Source organism: Pezoporus flaviventris, unplaced genomic scaffold, assembly GCF_033815535.1.
Source record: "Pezoporus flaviventris isolate CSIRO_AGI_PZ_B2104156 unplaced genomic scaffold, CSIRO_AGI_Pfla_v1 ptg000006l, whole genome shotgun sequence".
Lineage (NCBI taxonomy): Eukaryota > Metazoa > Chordata > Aves > Psittaciformes > Psittacidae > Pezoporus > Pezoporus flaviventris.
The window spans coordinates 21,250,932-21,276,690 of record NW_026892554.1 but is presented as its reverse complement, the minus strand read 5'-3'; the positions used below and the strand labels follow the sequence as shown (position 1 = coordinate 21,276,690).

The window sequence follows — 25,759 nt, the reverse complement described above, 5'->3', positions numbered from 1 at the left end:
CTTCTCCTTTGAGGTGACTCAACTGCTCCTCAGCAACTGGCAAGTGAATTTGCTTTTGCTTTGAGGCTGAATCTCCCCAGGGAAGTGGTGGACCCCACAACATTGGACACTCTTTAAGATTCAGCTGGGACATCCAGTATAGGTCATGCTTTGCTTAGAAAGGTTGGACCAGATGATCCTTGAGGCCCTTTCCAACCTGGGATTCTGTGATCCTCCCATCCCCTGTATGTATGAAGCCTGAGACTTTAATTTATTGCAATTTGGACTGTCCATCATAGAATCATAGAATAGTTAGGGTTGGAAAGGACCTTAAGATCATCCAGTTCCAACCCCCTGCCATGGGCAGGGACACCTCACACTAAACCATGTCACCCAAGGCTCTGTCCCAGCTGGCCTTGAACACCACCAGGGATGGAGCATCAAAGAAAGTGTTTTGAAATAGTAGGTTCAGTCCAGTGCTTCTTGTATGTGGCTGTATATGCTCCATCCATCTCCGAGCTCAAAGAGCTCCCTATGCTTCAGTGGCAGTGGTGGGTTTGTCATAAATCACATTTTGCTCTCAAAATCGGGCAATTTGTTTTGCATGACAAAACACATGTTGCCATGGTCCCATCCGTCTTCCCAAGCTGCTCTTACAACAGCCAGGAGAAGCGAGAGCCTGAAGATGCTGCATGATCTGCTGGCAGATTCGCTTCTTGCCACTGAAATTAAAAAAGGAGAAGAAATAAAGGGCCTAGGAAAAGAGCTGTGGTCAGAATGGACGATCCAGTTCTGTCTCAGTATGACTTCTTTCTGGATTGGTTGAACGATTTTACAGGGTTTTCGAGGTTTCCTACTCATCTTCTTCCAACCCAACCCAGTCTGTGACTCTGTGATTCTGTATTATATAGTTATTATATATTGTGACTCTTCATCATCTGGAGAACTCCAGGAACAAGGGGGTGGTAAATGAAGCCCCCCTGCACCCTGCCCAGAAGTGGAAGGATCCAAGCCAATGCTTTGGGGGACTGATGATGACAAGAGCCGTGTTTCATTTCAATCCTGGAATTTGAAAGCTTTCTATCCTAAAGATAATTCTTAACTCTAAGCATCCTTTCTCCCCTCTCCCCCCCTCCAAATGTGAGTTATGTATGATGGTGTATTGCCAAATAATAACTCAACAACTTGTGCACCTTGTTATTATGAATGTTCATATTTTATTTTCTCTAAACGCCATGAAAAGTGGCTGGGGACAGAGGAGCACGGCCTGAGAAACCCTCCAAGATGCCTGAAAGCATCGAAGGCATCACGGTCATTTCCCAGACTGAATAAACAACCTATCACCAATTTCTATGACAAATCAATGCTTTTCTGTAATCAATCCACTGCCACAGCGATGAACAGGTTGTTTTAATGTTCAGGATTTAGTCTGGACCCTCAGATTTCTCCACCTACTGCACAGGACCAGTAAAACCTATAGCTCTCCCTAAATATTTACTGAGCTTTCAATGCTGAACAACTATTTTGTATGGACGAGTTATCTTTATGGAATTAAGTTTATCTGAGCAGGCCAAGCTTTGCTGGCTGGGACACCAACTCACCAGGGACCCCACCAGAAAACAGACTCTGCTCAATACCTCGCCTCAAGCCAGTCGATCACATTCCAAATATTTTTTTCAGTCTCAACCCCAGTTATTCATCATTTTATAAAAACAAAAGGATGTCCTCGAAATTGAGGTTTGGCAGGTAAAGAACAGACAGAAAATGGGGTAGTAAAGAACTTAAACAGCAATGCCTGTGGGATGGAAATCTACAGGATGAATCACAGAATCACAGAATGGTTTTAGTTGGAAAGGACTTCAAGATCATCCAGTTCCAACCCTTCTGCCATGGGCAGGGACACCTTCCACTAGACCATGTTGACCAAGGCTCTGTCTGACCTGTCCTTAAACACTGCCAGGGATGGGGCAGCCACAGCTTCTCTGGGCACCCTGTGCCAGCGCCTCAGGGCCCTCACAGGGAAGAGCTTCTTTATATCTAACCTGCACTTCCCCTGTTTCAGTTTGAACCCATCTCCCCTTGTCCTATCACCACAGTCCCTGATGAAGAGTCCCTCTCCAGCATCCTTGCAGCCCCCTTCAGACACTGAAAGCTGCTCTGAGGTCTCCACACAGCTTCTCTTCTCCAGACTGAACAGCCCCAGTGTTCTCAGCCTGTCTCCATCCGGGAGGTGCTCCAGCCCCCTTATGAATTAATAACTTCTCAACTTCTGCAAACCATCAGCTGAAACAGGGAAAGGTGAATGAGGGCAACAGAAAAGTGGAGCATCGAGTGAGCCTCAGCAGGGATGGGGCAAGATCAGTGAAGTCTAAGGTAACAGTTTGGAGAATGGGATATATTGAGAAATAAAACCTTTTATTCCTGGCCTTCAAACTGCCAAAGATCCAGAAACTTGGGGAACTCCTATCATGGGTATGATGTTACTGGTGATCTCCAAACTACATCTTCACCTGGGTGTTATTTGAAGGACACCTGGAGGTCAGGACAGCTCTGGTCTTATCTGCTTGAGGAGGCCACCTAAGGACAGGGGGATGGATCAGCCACCAGGGAACAGAGAACCACTGCTGCAGTGTGATGCTCTGATAGCACCTAAGCGTCCAAGAGCTATGGGGTCATCTCGCCTGAAGTCATCAGCCCAAGGAGGGATGAAATCATGCTGTCTGCAAAGCTAAACGTGTCTGCATTCTGTGTGGAGCCTGGTGAAGGACACTGTCCTCCCACCACATGGAGCAAGCACTGAATCAGGCAGCACCTGCAGCCACTAACTACAGCCCCTTATCCAACCTCCACCCCACAAACCTGTGAGGTACACAGGGAGGAGAAAGCCACCCTTACTATGTGATGGGGCAGGCTGCAAGCTGTTTCCTGCAATAGCAATCTTTCTAGATTAAGAGTTATTATCAGTCCCAAACCAAGATTTGCCTATACAGATAGGCCAAGATTTATAAGCCTGGGCTTTACAGCCTGGTTAAGGCTTGTCTTTCTTGTACTATTCCATCATCTGCTATCATGAACCACCACTAAATCTTCCTTCGCAATCCAGGATAGCCGATTTAAAAAGAAAGTTGTAAAAGAACATCAATAATTCTCTTTATCCAAGGCAGAACTCTCACATTTGCCATTTTTTCCTTTTCCTCCTATTTTACTACAAACAGCAGGCAGAGAGACATCATCCTTATTTTCATGGTTGGCTCAAAGAGAGGAGGTTGCTATTGCAAAGACCTTTGCATGCTCTTGGTGCACAACATGGCAGCAGCTGTATTTATAAGAGGCATCAGGCTGAAGCCAGGCTCCTGAGGATGCCTTGGGCAGCTGTTTGCAACCACAGGGAATAGTGTTGTCTTCAGACAGAAGGTTTAAAAAGAGATCCACCAGGCACATTGCATTAGATTTCACCAGGAAGAAAAGGAAAAGAAAGGTTCAAATAATCCCACGCCTCTGTGAGATTACTCTGTGGTAGGTATTCTGGTTTCCATAACATCTGCATGCCACAGCAACACTTACATCATGGTACACACCAACACAGCCATGAGAACACTCTGTGGTTTTGCACACAAATTCCATTACAGTTTTTAGCAAATACTTAAATTTCTCATTTCTTTTAGCAGAAGTGTCCATATAATTCAGAATCTGTCTTCAGCCTCCTGCAAGCTTTGGAGATACAGCAAGCCTATCTCTGGATGCAGAAGAGGATCCCTCCACTTCACGTGCCCATCACCAACTTGTTTTTCAGCCACCAAGACACCAAACAGGCCCTTGTAAAGCCACAAATATCTCAGACAAATTCACAATGCAAAGTAGTAGAACTAATTGCCATCTTGAGACACAGTATCAACTACTTGGTTTTCATCTGCAGACTGACAGCTACCATTAAAAACCAGATTAATCTTTGGGCCAGCTAGGAAGGAAGGATATTCCGAACCCCCAAGATCTGAATATGCATGATCTGTTTTCTTTCCATCAAATCCACTCCTCCACATGCAGCACATAATTCCAAGAAGAGGAAAAGTAAATGATTAAGCCATGTAAATAATTCAACCAAGAATTAGTGCTCATGCAGCTGTACAGCTTATTTACAGTTATAGAAAGCAAACTATGTAGAGACAACAGTATTTTCCCCAAGCAGAGCTTGCAGTGCTCCAGCCCTAGACAGATGACGTTCTCCCGCAGTAAGAATTGGAATGAGCCCTTTGCAATTGGATGCCTCCACAACTGCTCTGCTCATCCATACAGCAAATCCTGACTAATGACTTCATGTGCTTGACAGATTTATAGGAGAAAACTAATTAGGTCATTGGTTAGAAGCCAGTCTGAGGAGAATTACAGATTGCTGCAATCAGGAGCTCTGCGTATACCGCAGGCCCGAGAAGGAGCACTGACCTGCTAAGAAATCCCAGCCCAAGCACAGGAATTCCCTTATGGCTGACAGCATCTTGGCTTGCCCCTGTGAAGCCAGCTGAAACCCAAGTGGTCTGAAATCCCACCCCACTGCGGTATCATCCAGCTTTCAGCAAGGGGCCTCCCTCCCCAGGTCTCTTCTAGAAAGTGTGTTGTTATCTTTATAGAAAAAAAAAGCTACACTGGCTTGGCAATAGTCTTTTAGTCTGCATTTTTATGGTGGAGAACAGTCAACTAGACCTGTTCCTAGAAATACAGGCAGGTTTTTCTACCAACTGCTCAGAGCACGCTGCAGAACACAAAGACCAGTTAAAAAATGGAAATAAAATGGTTTTGAGCAGCTCTGCTCCCCTTCTTGAGCAAAACCAGAACCCCATCAACAAAAAAGAGAAGCATCAAATTCCAGCTCAAATATCCCCCAAATGATCCACCCAGGGTTACGTTGCTTATTTGTGACCATCCTCATATTCGAGCAGGCTTCTCTTAGTGACTTTTCAGATCTCTTATGACACTGTGGAGGCCCGAATGAAACTATCAGGGTTTCTGGGAAGGGCTGGTTTAATTCTTTGATCTCAGCTGGACTTAGGCTGCAGAGCGCAGCCCTACTGAAACTAATAACAAGGAGCATTTCCTTTGACCTCACCCAAAGAAGAATTTCACCTGAAGGCAGGGCATGCAGGCTGGCATGGGAAGAAAAAGGCAATTTGAAGGTCTATAGCATATTTACTGTATTATACAGCTCTCTTGTTTGTTGTGCGTCCATGAAACAACATGTTTAGCAGTTCTCTTGTCCCACTTGTTTTTCGATAACAAATTATGTTTGGAGAATCCTCCTCCCATCCTAATAAACAGACCATACCAGCCTGTGTCTATGTTACCTGCTAAATTAAGGGCTGTTATTTTTGTTACCCCTCTCTTACAGCACATTCATCTGAGGCTGGAAAGCAACACACAGTCTTAACAAACCTAAAGCAAAGCTTAAAGTCCAGCCTTTCCTAATCTGCCATGGCTGCTGGAGGTCATAAGGATCTCAAGTCTGACCTTGGAGAACATATACGAGGGTGACATTTCCTCCCTCCCCACAAATGGGTGAGCCCTCTGAACAAGGAGATGGAAGAGAACAGTCAAGGTCTTCCTGATGTTTGAGGACACTTGTATCCCATCCCAAACCACTCATTTAAAACCACCAAATCTCTGGCTGGATTTTATTTTGCAATAAGGTAGCAATAAGTCATATGATAAATTAGAAGTTAAAGTTGAAGAAATCAGTGCACAGTCTTTAACATAAGAGAATTAAAGGGACAATTTAAGAACTTTCTTATTGGTGTCACAAACTCACATCAACACTCATTTCCAGACTTACCTGTTCAAGTTTAAAGATGTGCTGGTTAAAGTAGTGCTGCAAGCGCTCGTTGGCAAAGTTAATGCAGAATTGCTCAAAACTGTTGTTTTCATAGTCTTCAAACCCAAAAATATCAAGTACTCCAATAGACAGAGTCTGCAGGGAAAGTAACAATGAAGATTAAAAACAAACCACAGAAAGTAAATAGATTATTTGTACATAATCAAAAGCTTTCAGATGGAATTAAATATACTTAATAGCCAGACTTTTAATTTTTACTGGAATTGCCAGTATTACGCCATCTGGAAGACTTCACCTTGAGACAAAGGGAGACATCAGAGACACAACATGGAACTGCAGATATCAGGCCTTTTCCTAAAAGAAAAGTGATTTAAGAGTTGGTGTATTCTTTAATTTATAGGTAAATTGCCATCTTTGAAGAAACCTGAACCCAGTTCCAAGTTATTCTATTGAATCTAAGACAGTATTTATCTTTGGAGGGGAAAAATGGGTATAGGGTTGGGAAAAAAAGGCTTACACCATGAAGACAGTCCACAGAAACACGCCTACAAGGTGAATGGAGGGTGTCTAAGCAAATACACTCCAGCTGCAAGCCTCCCAAAGAAACACCTTTGGATGCTGGGAGCAAGGCGTATTGGGAGCACAGCAGGGTTTGCAGGGAAATAATCCATTGCAATAAAGGAAAATAAGTCTGGAACTGCCTTGAATGAAGGTCTCTGTGCAGGGAAGGGAACCAGGCCTCATTTCCCATGGATGCTGTCTCAGAGCCCCCGGCTCTGGCGCTAGGACACCAGAAATGCTCTACAAGACCAGCCCCACACTCCTCCCAGCCCACCATCCCAACCATGGCAGCAGGACATCCCATCCTGTGTGACAGATGCACTCCTCCTATCTGAACTAACTGAACGTTGGTCAAGGCAGACACTCAGCAAGCAGCTCAAACTGAAGTTAATCCTATTCTGTGAGGCTATCAGGGAGAACTCAGCACCAAAAGGAACAGTTTGGCTGGACACAGGGCTGACAAGCGCCTGAAAATGCATTAACATGGAGACCTCGGAGCAGCTCCTATTGTCTGAAGGGGGCTGCAAGGATGCTGGAGAGGGACTCTTCATCAGGGACTGGAGCGATAGAACAAGGGGTGATGGGTTCAAACTGAAACAGGGGAAGTTCAGGTTAGATATAAGGAACAAGTTCTTCCCTGTGAGGGTGCTGAGGCGCTGGCACAGGGTGCCCAGAGAAGCTGTGGCTGCCCCATCCCTGGCAGTGTTCAAGGCCAGGTTGGACACAGGGGCTTGGAGCAAGCTGCTCGAGTGGAAGGGGTCCCTGCCCGTGGCAGGGGTTGGAGCTGGAGGAGCTTTGAGGTCCCTTCCGACCCAAACCAGTCTGGGGTTCTGATTCTATGAACACAGCAGAAAATCTGATGAAATATCAGCTACTTGAAAATCTGATGAAATATCAGCTACTTGACACTATAAATATCTGCAGCCATTAGGGGCCACTGAGTTCTCTCCATAGCAGCAGGCCACGTAGTGGTGGTGATCTCCCCTTGAGCAGGGCTGCTTGTCTAACTTACCCATCAAGGCTGAGAGATCCCTAATCTGACACCAGACATTGATGGGTTGGTAAGTGACACTTTTGCATGCATGTGACACTTAAGATACATAGAATCATAGAACAAACCAGGTTGGAAAACACCTTTAAGATCATGAAGTCCAACCTTTACCCCAAGGACTGCCAAGAGCATCACTAAACCATGTATGTTTTAAACCCACTGACACTAGTGACACTATGATCTCTCACAGCCTATCAGGCCACCTTCTACAAGTCCATGATAGAGGTGTTCTTTTACTAAATCAGCCCCTAATAACATAAGGATTTGGTGAGTTACAGTTCTAAATTGCCTTTTTTTCCACCTCTGATGATTTTGCAAGCCTCCACCATATCCCACCACAGCCTCTTCTCCAAACTGAAGAGTTAAAGCCCATTTGGTTTCCCCTTTAACTTACAATGACCTCAAGATGCTCATCAAGATGTGGGTGCACCAAGGTTTTCTATATGCCTGAAGGACACGTGCACAGAGATTTCCACCAGCAGCTCGCTTGTGAGCCGCGCTCCAGGGTCTAACCAAAGCCATCTCACACATACACAGGCTCTGCTCATACCTTACAACTAACTAAATAGAACAGTAAGAGAGGTAAAAGCACTAGCACTGGTCAGATGAACCAAGCCTCAAGCAAGAAGCAGAAACACCTCAGGAGAACCTGAGAGCTGACAGGCACTCTGGTTTTAACTTTATTGGTCTTATCTGTACTCTGGATTACCTAAGATGACCACCCTAAAACCAGCCTAACTCCATCACCAGTAATACAAACCAGACTATCCAGAAGTCTCTCTGTGCTGCAGTTCGTCTATTTTCAACACATCACATAAAGTGGGAGGAAAATATTCCTTCTGTGCTCAACTCCTGACCAAGGAACCGCCTACAGCTCGAATGGACCCAGTGGCTGCAGGCAGAGCAGCCACCACGGGTCCATTTCTCTGCCCTGCTCTGCGGGCAGAGCAGCCACTCGGGTTGTGAGTTGAAGCTTGGTGTGATCTGGATTTTGGCTATCAGAACAAGTGAAAACAAAATTGAGAAAGCATAGAAGCACAATAAGAATCCCACCCATTTTCCCAAGAGGTCTTCGGCTACTTTATCTTTCATCCAGGCTTTTCTCCCTACTCCGGGGCCAGACAGACGTTACCTCCTTTCCCCCACCCATGACAAGACATGGATAACTACTGAAGGTCCTTGGCCAGCTTCCCGTAACTTTACATCACTTGGCAAAACACCCACGAGAAGCAGTCATTTGACCAGAAGATGGAAACTGGGAAGCCACTGGACCAAGGAATGAGGCTGGCAGAGGGATGGGCTCTCACTCGCTGCTTCCCAAGGGGCAACCTTCCTTTTCCTGCGTGTGCCAATGAATGTGGTAACCCTTTTATTCACAAGTACACTCATAAATGACACCCTAACAAGCAGAAATCTTCTACTTCATCTTTTTTGTTGGTTTATTTTCACTAGAATTCTTCTGAAACTTGTTGCTCATCTTTTATCTATGTTATACATGGAAAAAGTGATGATGGCAACAGGACAAAGTGGCTTTTTTCCCATCCACAATGTGTAAGCAAATCCCCACTGCTGTGCAAGCTTTTCCCTATAGTCCACAAGAGCTCCCTAAAATTACCCTACATAGAAATCTCCATTGCACTACATAAAAGCAAGACTTAGAAAATAAACCACTCACACTTCCAGAATCCTTACGGAACTACCGGAGTTATCCATGGAATAGTCAAGTCCCTGCCACTGGACATAACTCAACATGAAATAGCTGAGCACAAAAACGCCTCCCCCTTTTCTTCAACAGTGCTTCATTTACTGTGTTGAAACTGCTACAAAATATATTTAAATGTGCACATAAAAAAAATCTATACAGCAAAATAGAAAGGTTTTATATAGAAAAAAATCTGCTATTTCAGTTTGAAAAGAATTCTACTCAAATGATATTTTAATGTTGTGTTTTCATATTTTTTTGCTGGCACCCAAAATTCAACAAGCTCCGACAGGCAAAATGCACAGGACTACAAAACTGTTGGGTTTCTGCAGAGTTTCACACTGAAGAAATTAGGAAGAGCTCTGCAGAGGATCAGGTCTTTGCCCTCTGTCACTGGAGGCAGCATCACAGAGCTCCCAAAATAAAGAGGTCAATGCATGCAAGTTGGTAAAACTGCTGAAAGTGAGAAATTGGGAATTTATGGCTATTTTCTGCTTTCTAGCCAAAAAAAATCTCATAACACCTATGCCAAAGGGTCATAAAGCCACACAGATCTACCTCTACAGAGTCATTTCTCATAGCATAGTGAAAACCCCTTCTTTCCGTTGAGGTATGTGGTAATGAAATTATTTTGTTAACCTGCCTGAGCAAAGTCTGTGATCTGGCTGGTTTTAAGTTTGCAGCACAATACTGAATATAAGGAATTTTATATTTATAAATCTTCTAATACTTCAGTTTTAAACTCACACTTTGAACAAGCACCATAAGGAAATCATGCAAAGCTGGGCTATAATTTAGACCTCAACTAGCCAAGTCTAGTTTATGTGCTAATGCTGTTCCTTTATCAAAAGTACCATTTAAAATTAACAAATATGCAGCATGGATACGCCTGAAGTAGCGACTGTATCACCAGCATATCAAACCTGCACCAAAGCTCCTGTAATTTGAAGTGTAGGTCTACAAGGATCTTTAAACCCTGAGTGAACGCTGGGTTAGTGAGCACTTTCTGCTTGAGATGATAAAGAGTGACCTCATGTTCTGCTAAAAATGTCACAGCCGTGACATTCAAACACCGAGCACGAGCTTTAACAGCCTTTGGCAAACGATGGTCTCAAAACTACGTGCTCCCCAATTCCCAAACCACCAGTAAACAGTGATCGGTGGAGCTGATTTATGTCACCCCAGATGCGCCCTGCTGATGTCATTCCACCATGGAGGTAGAGCTTGGCAATCACAAATAGGTTTGCTTCAGATTCTGGGAGGAAACATTTTTATTTGTTATTTTTGTACTTTTTATCTTTTTCATTTTTTTTAAATAATCCTCTACAACATTCTAAAAACAACACTGTAAAAAAAACCCCCGAGACACACAAAAAACCCCAATCCAAAATCCATCACTACTAAATCTGAAAGGACTACTCCAATTTACATCATCACACTGCACATGATGACCTCTTCTATAAAGTGAGAAGCAGTGATTTGCTACAAATTTGGAAATTGAGACCTAAAACTAACAAACAGATGTGCGCTATTTTTGTATGTTCAGCAATTCCTCTGTTTCGGGTCAGAGAGCCAAGAATTACCTAGTTGATTAAATTTAAATGAATTTTCTTCATGGCCATGAATTCTTCATGAATTCAACCATGAATTTTCTTCATGGCCATTAATTTAGATGAATTTTCTTCATGGCCATGAATTCACATTTACCATCATCACTACATAAAGCAGCACCTCATCTGAAAACAGCAGCAGGGTTATTTAGGAAGAAATTAAAACAATTCTTAAGAACCAAATGGGAAAAGCTTAAAACAAACCTTGGAAAAAGTCCTTTTTAGTCCACTACAGTTTATGCTATATAAACATTTTAAGCAATGAGATGGACTTCTAACAGTTCTTAACCTTATTTATGGAAGGGGAATTAAATAAGAGACTCTCTGAGGCTTAGTAATATAGTTCTCAAGAGGAGGAAAAGTCTCCAGCCTCATTAACAAAGGTCAAATTTCAGTTTGTAGGGGATCAGGAGAACACAAAAGCTAAAAGTGATCGAGAGAGACCAAGGAAATGGAGTCAGAGTAAAAGCGATACACAGCAGGACTTCTATAAGCATCAAAGAGCCATATCAAATAACTTATTCACAACTTGGTTCAGAAATAATATGCTAGAAATCCTGTCAGCAAGCAAGATAAGCCAAATCCCACTGTGTTTTCCCAAAATAATTCGTTGTACATTTAACTGAATTTGGATATCAAAGGTCTGATTTACATCTTCCAAATACTTGTTTGAAAAGCAGTGGAAGAACGATGGCTGGATGTATTTTTTACCCAGCTTCATCTTTTGATCTTCGCCTTGCTGCTGACATCAAATAAATACACATCTTGGGACATGAAACTTGTCTCCATCCCCATTGTCCCAGGTTCTCCTAGGATTTGGGCTTTGTTAGAATGTAGGTCATCTTCCCACCTGTCACCAAACCACCCAGTCAGTCTTCCCGAAATGAAATAGGTTTAACTAGATATAAACAGCCTCCTCACCAAATCAGTCCGCACCGATGAATTCACCACCAGTTTGGCTGAGCATGAGTTTGGTCAACGCGGTTGTCCTGTGTGGCTGGGGCAATGCTGCTCTGCCCCAGCAACAAGACTTTGCCGGAGCAGAGGTGGCTGCACGTGTTTCCACAGCACACAGAGCTCTCAAACCCAGATTTCACACGTGTGCCTCAAGTGCATCTAGAGGTATTTGTCATTTCCTGCATCCTCCAGCCTTCAGGTCACAATCCTTGACTACTCAAAGCCAGGTTGGACAGGGCTCTGAGCAACCTGCTCTAGTGGAAGGTGTCCCTGCCCGTGGCAAGGGCCTGGGACTGGATGAGCTTTAAGGTCCCTTCAACCCAAACCATTTTATGATTCTATGATACTATATTCATTTTTCTCATCAACTTCAGATGCAGTTCTCCTCCCATAGGCACTCTGAATTCAGATGGATTGGGGTCTTATATTTATAGAATCATAGAATCATAGAACAGTTAGGGTTGGAAAGGACCTTAAGATCATCCAGTTCCAACCCCCCTGCCGTGGGCAGGGAAACCTTACGCTAAACCATATCACCCAAGGCCTCGTCCAACCTGGCCTTGAACACTGCCAGGGATGGAGCATTCACAACTTCCCTGGGCAACCCATTACAGTGCCTCACAACCCTTACAGGAAAGAATTTCTTTCTTATATCCAACCTAAACTTCCCCTGTTTAAGTTTTAACCCGTTACCCCTTGTCCTGTCACTACAGTCCCTAATGAAGAGTCCCTCCCCAGCATCCCTATAGGCCCCCTTCAGATACTGGAAGGCTGCTATGAGGTCTCCACGCAGCTTCTCTTCTCCAGGCTCAACAGCCCCAACTTTCTCAGCCTGTCTTCATACAGGAGGTGCTCCAGCCCCTGATCATCCTCGTGGCCTCCTCTGGACTTGTTCCAACAGTTCCATGTCCTTTTTATGTTGAGGACACCAGAACTGCACACAATGCTCCAGGTGAGGTCTCACAAGAGCAGAGTAGAGGGGCAGGATCACCTCCTTCGACCTGCTGGTCACGCTCCTTTGGATGCAGGCCAGGATAGTTGCTTTCTGGGCTGTGAGCGCACACTGAAGCCGGCTCATGTTCATTTTCTCATCAACCAACACCCCCAAGTCCTTCTCCACAGGGCTGCTCTGAATCTCTTCTCTGCCCAACCTGTAGCTGTGCATGGGATTGCTCCGAACCAGGTGTAGGACCTTGCACTTGGCATGGTTAAACTTCATGAGGTTGGCATCAGCCCACCTCACAAGCGTGTCGAGGTCCCTCTGGATGGCATTCCTTCCCTCCAGGGTATCGACCGAACCACACAGCTTGGGGTCATCAGCAAACTTGCTGAGGGCGCGCTCAATCCCACTGTCCATGTCAGCGACAAAGATGTTGAACAAGACCGGTCCCAACGCCAATCCCTGAGGGACCCCACTCCTTACTGGTCTCCAGCCGGACACTGAGCCATTGACCACAACTCTTTGTGTGCAGCCATCCAGCCAGTTCTTTATCCACCGAGTGGTCCATCCATCAAATTGATGTCTCTCCAATTTAGAGACAAGGATGTCGTGTGGGACAATGTTGAACGCTTTGCACAAGTCCAGGTAGATGCCATCAACTGCTCTACCCCTGTCCATCAGTTCTGTAGCCCCATCGTAGAAGGCCACCAAGTTGGTCAGGCAGGATTTCCCCTTAGTGAGGCCATGCTGGCTGTCACCAAGCACCTTGTTGATTTTCATGTGCCTTAGCATGCCTTCCAGGAGAATCTGCTCCAAGATTTTGCCAGGCACAGAGGTGAGACTGACTGCTCTGTAATTCCCCGGGTCATCCATTTTCCCCTTCTTGAAAATGGGGGTTATATTTTCCTTTTTCCAGTCGTTGGGAACTTCACCTGACTGCCATGATTTCTCAAATATGATGGCCAGCGGCTTCACAACTTCATTTGCCAGCTCCTTCAGGACCCATGGGTGGATCTCATCAGGACCCATGGACTTGTGCACTTCCGCATAACACGATTATCATGTAAGAAAGCTGTCTGGCAAAAATTCATCATTTAACCCCCTTCTGAACCTTCACAACCTACAGGATCATTTCAAAATCTATCTTAAAAGTCAGAAGAATACTGGTGGCAAGCGTGGGCTGGGATTAAGCCAGGACATCTGCTGCAGGGTGAGTCGCATGTTGCTTACCCACTGCAAACTCAGGAACCTTTCATGGTGAAGTGCAGGACTATTATAAATCAGAGACTTGGTGTGTTTAGGAAATTTTGGTGGAGAGAGCTTGCAGATGCCAGCAAGTACACGTCATCCAAGTGCTGAGATCTTGCCTTACAGCAAGGATCAGAGATGTCCTTTCTCCTAGTCCACCTTCCAATTACTTGTTGGTGTTGCCCAAACTCAAGACCACATATGGGAGATTAAGAACCACCTATATCCTCATTTGGGGTTCCTGCAAGCAGGAGCTGAAAAGGATTTCAAGGAGTGTGAAGTGGTAGGAAAACTCAAATTAAACATCAACAGCTTGGTCCCTCCAGGTCAGAGAAGGGCAGTGACTGCGGGCTGGTGTCCCAGCAGCAGCCACAGAGCCCGGAATGCCCTCAGCTGCTTGTTGGCAGTGATGTTATCCCCTGAGGGCAAAGGAGCAGCTATTCCAAGCTCTGCCAGGTCCAAGGAGGCGCTTCTCCTCCCTCTTGTGCTGTGAGGACTCAACTCGGGGGCTAAAGGAGGTGACATTGTACAACTTGAGAGCAAATTGACTAGTGAATGTTTAACAAAGCTGCTCCGTGCAGCTTTGTGCAATGCACACAAATGCTCTTCTTTAACCTCTCTACCCATACAACAGGCAGGATTCATGCATTCCCATGATTTCTGGGACCTGTGAAAAATCAATGTTAGTGGAAGTCTCTGAAGATAAACCTCATTATTCTCCCATCTAGAAGCACAGATTTCCTGGTATTCTGGGCACTACCTCCCTGTTCCAGAAAACCTGGCCCATGGACAGCCCAGGACTAACCTGACAGATCTTGCCACCGGTCTGAGTCTGCAAATTCCTACAGCTCCGGGTCCTGGGGGTTTGCCAGCATCTGCTCTTGTGCAAGGGCAACAGCACTCCCAGCGCCTGCTGCCTGACCTGGATCTTACGGCTGCACCGTGTGATCTTGGGCAAAACCCCCATAGAATCACAGAATCAGCCAGGTTGGAAAAGCCCTTTCAGCTCATCCAGTCCAACCGTTCCCAGCCCTGCCAAGGCCACCCCTAACCCATGGCACTGAGGCCTCATCTCCACACTGTGTGAACACTTGCAGGGACGGTGACTGCAGCCCTGCCCTGGGCAGCCTGTTCCAATGCCTGAGCACCCTCTGGGGCAGGAATTGTTCCTCAGCTCCATCTAAACCTGCCCTGGGGCAGCTTGAGGCCGTTTCCTCTTGTCCCATCCCTTGTTCCTTGGGAGCAGAGCCCAGCCCCTCCTGGCTCCATCCTCCTGTCAGGCAGTTGTAGGGAGCCATCAGGTCCCCCCTGAGCCTTCTCTTCTCCAGACTGAACCCCCCAGGTCCCTCAGCCCTTCCCCATCACACTTGTGCTCTAGGCCCTGCACCAGCTCCGTTGCCCTTCTCTGGCCCCGCTCCATCACCTCAAGGTCTCTCCTGTAGTGAGGGGCCCAGAACTGAACACAGGATTCAAGGTGCGGCCTCACCAGTGCCCAGTGCAGGGGCACAATCCCTGCCCTGGCCCTGCTGCCGCACTGGTGCTGCCACAGGCCAGGAGGCTGGGGGCTTCCTGGCTGCCTGGGCACATGCTGGCTTGTGTTCATCAGCTGTCAATCAGCACCCCCATGGCTCAGAACAGTGGGAATTAGGAATTCATGAGATGATACAGGAAGACGTGGCAGGGGAAGGTGGTTATGCTGTACAGGAACATTACCCGGAGGCAGCAGAGGGTTAATATGCAGTGGCAGTGCTGGAAAACAGCACGAATTTTGGTTGTTCTGGCTCTTACCTGCTGAGATTTGAGGTTGGGAATCAAAGTTTAATGGCCCATAAACACCTACCGTTGTGCCCTGCTATTTCAGACATGCTGACTAAGCATTACTGTTCTAGTCTCGGTTAGCATTTAAATATTAGGGAACAGAGGATACTTTTAAAAAATCATTGGATCATTAAAAAGAATTAATCAGTATTTGAGATGCATTTCCTTGTCAAAAGAAATCCACCTTTTCTGCTTCACCAAATACACAAACAGGGCTGTGGGCTCTCTTCCTGACAGGCCAGATACAACTTTGGATGACTTGGAAACAAAAAATCAGGAAAGAGCACAACGTTTTTGGTAAAGCATTAAACAGAGGGAGAGGAAGCCTGTGCAGCCGGAAGACACGCTGGATGGTACTTGAACAACCTCTCTTCTCAGAAAAGCGTATTACCAAATTCTCTATGTGTGCATTTATTTCCAGTCTATAATTACTCTCCACAAGCATTTCTATGGAGTTAAATAAAGAAGCAGCTACACTACAAGCCTCCTACAGCATAATTCAAATATAATGTTAGTGCTTAGCAACACAGTCCTCCTTTTGGCAGCTGTGGCTTCAGCTTGGATGTACAACCCCCCTCTCCCCCAAAAACAACACATGCTGCTGGCCCATGCCCAAAATTCCCAAGCCAAGGGGAGCTGGCGAGCTGCAAGCACATGCTGCATGGATGCAACCATACACCCATGTGTTCTGGGGTCAGCACCACCCCAGTGTGGCGCGCATGGATGCATATATGAGGTTATGGAGGGGATGGCTGCAGCACCCATTACCTGCTATGACAAGAAATTTCATGTCATCCCTTCCATCAGCTCTTGGGGAAAGTGGCACGGCACGGCGCCAGCTTTGCTCTTCCCTAATCTTAGTTTTCTGCTAATTACCGATGTGGCATCTCAGTGCTTGCTGACACCTCCTCTAATGATTTTTATGGAGCAACTTCATCAAAACACCTCTGATCAGCCAGATTTCCCTTTTTCCCCTCAATTATATACAGCTCTATAGTTTTACACACAAGGAGGAAAATGATTTGGAATTGCTCCTGGAAGGGGTGGGGGAACGGGCTTTTGTGGCTCTCAAACCCTCTTCCTCAGCTGCTTTGAGGATATATTGTTTGAGGTGCTTCATCCTTCCCAGCTCAGCAAACGCCGCTTAAAATAATGATGTACTCGGTCTAAATTATTAACTGGGGGAAAAGGAACTTCATGTGAAGCAATTTGCTGCTGGGAGCTTGGGTAATGTTTTATCCCCTAGTTACCTATTTTAAAAGCACAAGAGGGTAGCCAGAAGAGCTGGTGAGACGTTACCTTGGTGCTTTCCTCCATGTCCTTTGAGTTGAGTAGTGCATGGTTAATTCTGAACACTATCCAGTCGAACAGGGCACTGTACAATGATTTAGCCATAGAGTTCCTCACAGTCACAGCCTGAAAGAGAGAAGAAAAGAGGTAATTGGAAAGGATTCCCGCTCTGCACTAAAATGGTTTTTGCTTCTCAAGCTCCCACATCCAACGTTCATATTTCTCCCTCGCCAAAGCTTTTGTTTGCTCTTTGAATTCACGTCACATAAACCAGCAGTCCTCACACCATCGAGAGTTGGTTGCAATCCCAGGTCCAGGAGATGTGCCCGTCACTTTGGCTCACTTTCCTTTGGTGCATTCAAGCGGATGACGCACAAGATCACACCATAAATCCCACCACTGGCAGTGAAAGGTAAAAAAACCCAAACATATATATATATATATTTAACATATAAATTTAATTTCATCAGGAACCTGGAAGAGTTTATTCAGAAGGCGAGAGTAGGGTGGACATTGCAGACCAATGATAGCAAGTGATGTGGAAGCACACACTGGGTCAGGCAGTGCCTGGCACAAGCAGAAGGGTAACAAAAGGCAAAGATAAAACCCCTATAGTAAATCTAAGAAAACATGAAGTTTTCCAGGTACTGCCAATGGGAGTTACAAATCAGAGCAGGGAGATTCACTGCTCCTCTAACAGCTCTCCTAGAAAGAGGAATAATGCCTCGGAAGAAGGGCCAAGCCCACCATGGTGCTCCCAGCCACAACACAAAGAGATTTTGCTTGATCAACAGTGATGAAAACCAAGATGAAATGAGGGTACCCAGGTGTCACTATGCCAAACACACCTGCCTGGGGACAGGCACCTACACATGTAACTATAAAGTAGTAATTCATATTTAAGGGCAATCTATGTTCTTGTGACTTGTGATCAGCAGGCTAAGAGAGCTGGGCTGGGGCAGCCTGGAGAAGAGAAGGCTCCTGAAGGGGAGACCTGAGAGCAGCTCCAGTGCCTGAAGGGGCTCCAGGAAACCTGGAGAGGGGCTTGGGACAAGGGATGTAGGGACAGGCCAAGGGGAATGGCTTGAACCTGCCTGAGGGGAGACTGAGCTGAGCTCTTAGGCAGAAGCTCTTCCCTGGGAGGGTGCTGAGGCGCTGGCACAGGGTGCCCAGAGAAGCTGTGGCTGCCCCATCCCTGGCAGTGTTCAAGGCCAGGTTGGACACAGGGGCTTGGAGCAAGCTGCTCTGGTGGAAGGTGTCCCTGCCCGTGGCAGGGGTTGGGACTGGATGAGCTTTAAGATCCCTTTCAACCCAAACCTGTCTGGGATTCTATGATTCTTCATTGATTTAAATCATCACCTTGAGCTGGCCTGCAGTGCTTTGGCACACACTAATACCTTGCAGTACCAGCCATGACTGTTATATTTCAGTCCCTTTTAGCCACTCTAGAAGAATAAACAAGGAAATAGAAGACTCACACAGAACTACTTCGATAAAACCTTGAACTAGGACAAATCAGTGGCTTGTCACTCACTGCCTTGAAATGCTTCTCACCAGCCTTCCCTTCAAGGTACATCATCTGAGCGGCCGAATTTCACTGACCCCAAGGAAAATAAAGCTCCTGCAGCATCATTTATCTTCTACTAGCATTTTCCCATCTCTTTTCCCTTGCACTTTTTGTGCTGGCACCTTCTAGCACGAACACAAGTTGTTCTGCCAATGCTTTCTCTCCCTCTTGAGCTGCAAGAGGAGAAGGCAGGAATGTGGTCCCCCCCTGAGGATGCTCACAAGCTCACAGTGTACATAAGCCTTCACATGCTGCTAACCACGGCTCAGTAGCAATAAAACACTGTCAGATAAACCACAGTGCAAGGATAATTCCAAGCTATTGCAACAATTAACGAAGAATTACTCGCTTGCCCCCAAAAAGCATTGCTACAAACCAAACCCAAGTGCGTGATGAAAATGCACAAGCAAGAGGATGAAAAGGATTTGTTACAGCCTTTAAAGGACTGAGTGTGAGTTCTGAAATGTCGCAGTTACCCAACAAGCATTGGAAAACGGCTGCATTTTGGAATACAAACAGATCTCATTTCCAGTAAGTGGTTTTCTTCCCTTTACTGAAGGAAAGCCTTGGGGGAAGGTTTGCTTGCAGGTTTCCTCACAAGCAACATGGGCTGTTTGAGGGGTTTTCTGCTGTTGTTTTTATTTTTTACATTTTCTCAAAAGGTGGGAGAATATTTCAGTGATGAACAGAAAATTTCATAACCACTTCTGGAGCCCATGCTCCAGCTCAGCCTAATGTGAATGGATAAAGCTGGGAAACAATCAGTGCCACTGTCACACCAGAGAAATCAGACTCTAGGGAAAGATGAAGGCCAAGACCCAGGAACGCTTCCTGCTTTCATAATCACAGAGCCACAGCCTGGTTTGTGTTGAAGGAACCTTAAAGCTCCTCCAGTCCCAACCCCTGCCACGGGCAGGGACACCTGCCACTAGAGCAGCTTGCTCCAAGCCCCTGTGTCCAACCTGGCCTTGAACACTGCCAGGGATGGGGCAGCCACAGCTTCTCTGGGCACCCTGTGCCAGCGCCTCAGCACCCTCACAGGGAAGAGCTTCTGCCTAAGAGCTCATCTCAGTCTCCCCTCAGGCAGGTTCAAGCCATTCCCCTTGGCCTGTCCCTACAGGCCCTTGTCCCAAGCCCCTCTCCAGGTTTCCTGCAGCCCCTTCAGGCACTGGAGCTGCTCTCAGGTCTCCCCTTCAGGAGCCTTCTCTTCTCCAGGCTGCCCCAGCCCAGCTCTCTCAGCCTGGCTCCAGAGCAGAGCTGCTCCAGCCCTCGCAGCATCTCCATGGCCTCCTCTGGCCTCGCTCCAGCAGCTCCACGTCCCTCTTGTGCTGCTGCCCCAGAGCTGGATCAGGACTGCAGGGGGGGTCTCCCCAGAGCACAGCAGAGGGGCAGGATCCCCTCCCTGAGCTGCTGCTCACGCTCTGGGGGTGCAGCCCAGCACACGGGGGGGTCTGGGCTCAAGCACTCACTGAAGCTGGGTCATGGGGAGCTGCTCCTCACCCAACACCCCAAAGTCCTCCTCAGGCTGCTCCATCCGGTCTCCCCCAGCCTGTGTTTGTGCTGGGGATTGGCCTAACTCAGGGCAGGACCTTGCCCTTGGCCTTGCTGAACTCATTGAGGTTCTTATGATCCCACTTCTCCAGCCTGTCCAGGTCCCTCTGGACCCCATCCCTTCCCTCCAGTGCATCAACCGCACCACACAGCTCAGTGTCGTCAGCAAACTTGCTGAGGGTGCTCAATTCCACTGTCCATGTTGCCAACAAAGACTGAGCAACACTGGTCCCAGTATCCCTGAGGATCCCTAAGGGACACCAGTCACTGGTATGGGACTATCTAATGCAAAGATGGCATTGTTATAGCAAAAAAGCTACAGCACATGCAGCAGCACATTTAAACAAAGCACTTAAACATTCACTCCTGTATTTATTGGGGGATTTCTTTATTCCTGTATTTATTATCCTACTTACATTAAGTGTGATTATTCTCTGAAATATATATATTACATACATATGGCTTGTCTTCGTGTATAGAATCAGAGAATCACAGAGCAGGTTGGGTTGGAACGGACCTTCAGAGCTCATCTAGTCCAGCCCTCCTGCAGTGAGCAGGGACATCTCCATCTTGATCAGGTTGCCCAGACCCACATCCAGCCTGGCCTTAACCACTCAACCGCAGCTTCTCGTCTCCTCTGCAAGCCTCGCTACGTGACACTGCAGTGGATCTCAACCGTGGCACTCATCAAACCCTTTTGATTTCCCTCACGAAGCAAAATAAAAATAGCTCCCACAACGCCAAAACAAATCTCTCGGGGATCAAAGCGAGAGCAACGTCTTGCCCGCATGCAGAGACAGTGCTGATGGGAAAGCAGCGCACGTCAAGTTGGAGATTCAGGAAACAAGCTGAAGACAAGGCTTTAATCAACAGGTTTCCTGCTTATCAGGCTATCAAGGTATAGATTTTATTTCTTATATGCTAGAAATGCCACTTGCTGGGGGTGGCCAATTTTGGCTAAGACCATCAAATAAGATATTAGGGTTTCTACGTAAGACTGCATTGCCAAAGTAATTGGCCTGAAAGTTTTCATGATAGGATTCAGGCTACCTTAGAAACAGATAGACTTTTGGAACCATCTTCTGCCAAAAGGGACGAGGCAAAGACAGACTGAAGAATTCAGATCTCTTTGAAGTGTTTTGGAGCAAGGACCTACATTTGGGCAGCGCCAGCCTGTGTTTTACAGGCGGCAAAAGATATAATCTAAGGAAACCAAATTGGCTCAAATTAAAAGCCTCTCTAAAACAGATTTCTACATGTTCAGTAGATTCTTAATTCTTAAGATTACAAACTCTCTAGATAAGCACATCTTCCATCCGCTGCCATCCCTACAGCATCACCACTGCTCCCAACCCCACGTCAGGATTTGTCCCTCCCGCTGTTCCATACTCAACTGGGATCTGAAACACTGAGGGAAGGTCTTTTCCTGCTGCCGTCCTTCAAATGTTTGCTGGTCCCCAGATGATCCAGGAAAGCAAAAGGGTTAGAGCCCCCCAGCAAACTTACAAACGGAAAAAAGCAGTGAATCAAATAGAAAAAGAAAACCAAAAAGAGGTGTTACCACTCTAAATAGTGTGTCTGCTTTAAAAAAATACGGAAAAGGAAAAGTCTCTTCCCTTCCCTTAAGACAGTTAAGTTGCTTCCAATCAAATCCCCCCCAAAATCAACATTATGAAATTATTATCTATGAAACCTGAATTTTATAGGCTTCTTTGTTATAACAATAGCACCTTTGCATTAGACAGTCTCAATCTATCTTCTGCCACAGAACCAATGACTCATGAAGAACAAAACCCAGAAGAGAGCTGTATGTGATGATGTAAAGGGTGGTATTTCAATGTAAGTTTAGTTTCCTCGTTGCTGACTGCTGTTAGAGCCTGTGCAGGGGCTGGACAGCTGCAGCTGGCTGAGTTCATAGGAAAGAAAAAAATCACCTTTTTAATAATGCCAGAATGATTTCTTTTACCTTGCTGCATATTCAGAAACCACACCAGCTTATACATAGACAACCAGGATTAAAGCATCTTTATCACTTCCCCAAACCCTGCTTAAACCAGCAACTAGGTACTCCCCCTGCCCCGACATTTTTAAGTAGAAAAGGAGATACCTAAGGGAGCAATTTCATGCTCTAAGCTGCCGGCTGAAGTTATGGCTTTAAATATTGAAAAGGTGCCATAAATGCAGTGCTTCACAAGCAGATGGGCCCCTTTGCTGCACAGCTCCTCCACTGGGTGTACCCTCTGAACAACTCATTAGAAAACACTTTTCTTACTTCCAGTTTCATTTCAAACTTCAGGTCTTGCCCCCGCCTGTCTCCCGGCTCCTTCTTGGAGATGCAGGGATGCCAGAAATAGTAAACCTCAGGCTTGTGTGTGTGTGTGTCAAGTCTGCGTTGGCACTGCAACATCACAAACCTTCTAGACTTGGTCCTGGAGCCAAAACCAGGAGAAAGCTCCAGCTCTTTGACCCCAATATGGTATTAAGGCACCCCAATATGGTATTAAGGCACTGACTGCTGTAGGGGAAACATCCGCATTTAAAATATACATCCATCAGCATGCAATCTAATGGGAAAAAAAACATCTTGAAGTGAGCCCAGGCTCCCATGAAGGTGTCCACCACAACGAAGCAGAGCTCAGTCCACTTTGTCTTCATACTGCTGGATAGGTTTGGTGCTTGGTGAAGGCTTCATTTAAGATAACCTCACCTCTTGATTCCATCTTCTTGACACAGCCCAGTAGAGAAGTGACACCAAGCTCTGCCCTGCCTTTGGACCCTCATCTCCTTGTAAAACCAACAGATGACTTTGCAAAGCACACAGGAAGAGATGCCCATGTACCACCAGGTACCGTGTACCACCAGGGCTTCATTCTGCTTCACCTTCTCCCCCTTCAGTGCTGTTGCAGACCCTGAAGGTCACTGTTGAGGCCGGCCCCACAGCAGACACCCAGTTAACCTTTTACATGGTCTGCTGGGATAAGAGCTTGCCCAATGTGAAGCCCATGATCCTTGCTGGATTCAATGGTTACCCTGTTGACTAACCTAACATATGGCAAAACCGAGCCATAGTTCAATTTTAACAACAAAACCTCAAATATTTGTCAGCTTTTGAGACTAAGGGGAATAAATCACATCTGGAGAATAGAGGATGGGTGGAAACAAATGTTGAAGGGCTTTGAAAGGCAAAGTGCACCTGTTTACCATGCATAATTGCAGTGGTATCCCAACGACTGCACATGCCAGGTAGCAGAAAGCAAACAGATCCTGCTGAAGAAAAAGGCACCAAGATGCTGCTGGAAGATATGTGGTTTTAATCCAACACTTCCATAGCCAAGACCAGCATTTCCTGGAATGTGGAGCCCACTAACTGCAATGAGATTCAAAGTGATACTGAAATGCAAAAGCCAGATCCAATCCCCAGTTACTCCGCCCAAACCAAACCAACCATAGACCTTATCTGGAACAGCAACCAGTCTCTAACATTCAACTTGAAACAAACACAGTGTATGAAAGGCTCTTTTAACCACCATAAACACTTCCTCTAACACCATGTTTAAAAAAAGCCTGCATAAAAGAAATAACCATTTCTGCATAGTGTGTCCCTTGACACGGAGACCAGGAAATCAGAAATAAGGAGAAGAAAGGAAAGCTCACCCCTTATGTTACCACTTAGGAAGAGCCCTGTATCAATGCACTGATCAATTGTGGGTGAGAAATGATTGCCAAGTGGTATTTAAGAGACAGCTATAGATCTCTAAAGTCTTTAAACATCTTAGCTCATTGAGAGGTCTGCCCATCTTCCCTCACTGCTAATGTGAAGGACAAGATAGACTGAACCTGGACAAAGAGCACAAAAAGGCCAGGTGATGGAAGGTGATGGGTATTTGGGTATGGCAGCTCTGTATGACCAGTTCATCAAGAAAGCCAATTAACATTATAGACCAAAGCCAGAGTTTGCTCAGGAGGGACACTGAGCATCACTCCATCACTACTACTTCCAGAGCACAGGAGGCACCACATGCTCCTCTCTAGACAAGCGAGGCAGAAAAAAACAAAGACAATTTTGCCCAGGAAAATTGCCCTTTACCACATGCATATTGGAGAGCAGCAATCTATCGGGGGTCACCACTGTAAAAAATGCAGCTTATGAATGGTGCATGCACCTAGAGCTAGGATTTTGGACCCCCGTTCCTAAGCACAGACTCGGTTAATGAGAATTGGATTTAGAAAGTAAAACTGGAGAGCAAGCACAAGAACCAAACTGAATTAAAGCCCTACTGAGGATTAAAACCCCACTGAGCTCATTAACTGTGATGATGTGCAACCCTTATGCTATTTCTTCAGCATTATGCAAATCTGTGAAACATAAAGACATACATAAAGCCATAAAGACACGCTGAACGATTCACTTGCTCAACAGGATGTTACTACACTTTCAAACATTTTCGGTCATCATAATGCTGGTAAATCCCAGTTTTTCATCAGGGGCAATGTAGATGTGGAAGTGAGGTCAAGAGCACCCACCCCAGAGTTTCTAAAAACGGTGAGTACTTGAAAAGGGGACGTTTAAATGCCATTTCTCAGCACGAATCTGGGAAATTCATTACATCTGGAAGAGAAGACTTGGAAGAAGGCGGCAATGACTTCTTGCTTTGTTGTTAGCATCAAAGAATTGTTGCTTGGCTGCTGGTCTAGAAGACATGGTGCCTTGTTGGTCATGGTCTGTCCTTTCTCAAGTTTTTGAGCATTTACCTTAGAGACCACATGTGTGTCTCACGATGGGCATCAACATTACTTACTCACACTGAATAAAACCATTGCCGCACCTGTGTTCCGTACTAATGCACAACTCCCACCATACCAAAAACCCTGGCTGTACAAGCAACTCCCCTTGCAAACTCCTCAATAGGAACGTGCAGCAGGCTCCAAAAATTCCTTTGTTAAAAGCGGAATGATCCCAATACAGGCGTAGAAACCACCTATAGAGTCTTTCTCTGCTAGTGACCCAAGAGCTCCTCCGTAACACGTACATGACCACACACGTGTGCGGGTATTTTCTGCCCTCCAAGAAGAAAACAAGCAATCCCTGCTCTCCTTTTAGACCCCTAACAACAAACACTCAGAAAAACCAAGCAGAGCAATTCCAGGATGGCAAGGAATGTTCCTTTCTGAGTGCGAAGTTCGCAAGACTTGACGTAAATCACAAAGACAGGAGTTAAGTTATATAAGTAAAGCCAGGCACCACAAAATACTTTACGTTGTCTGCTTGTGTATAATGGAAACGGAGATTCCTCTTCTCTTCAGGAAATAAGATATGAACACAGGAAGACAGGAAATATCCCCTTCTCCCTTAGGGCCTTTGATAGACTTCCTATAATTTCTATACAAGGATGAAATGTGCTTCTAATGAAATATTTGGGGGGAAAAGCAGCACTAGGATTCTTCCTCTTCAGGAAATCCCCCCCCAGATCAAAGCTGCATATGTCTTTTTAGGGGCAATACGGGGGCTTGTGTTTGTTTGTTTTTCTCTTTTAATATGTGGAATCAATTTCCAGTGCATTACCCAACTGGTGTTTCTGCTCTCAGGGATCTGGCACTAAATCCCAGGAACCTGCTGATACCCTACCAAACAAAAGATTTAATGAGCTATTATCATACACAGGA

At 45.9% G+C, this 25,759-nt stretch overlaps 1 protein-coding gene across 6 annotated transcripts in view; it reads right to left on the bottom strand.

Annotated features, from left to right (window-relative positions):
- Positions 1-25,759, bottom strand: part of MYO9A (myosin IXA) — a 191,414-nt gene that overhangs the window by 64,748 nt on the left and 100,907 nt on the right. For all 6 annotated transcript variants that reach the window (XM_061447405.1, XM_061447406.1, XM_061447407.1 and 3 more), the window contains exons 10-11: positions 16,987-17,103; positions 5,801-5,935 (exon numbers count right to left, since the gene is read on the bottom strand). In XM_061447405.1, coding sequence (XP_061303389.1) covers positions 5,801-5,935; positions 16,987-17,103 — 252 coding nt within the window. The remainder of the gene's footprint in view (positions 1-5,800; positions 5,936-16,986; positions 17,104-25,759) is intronic.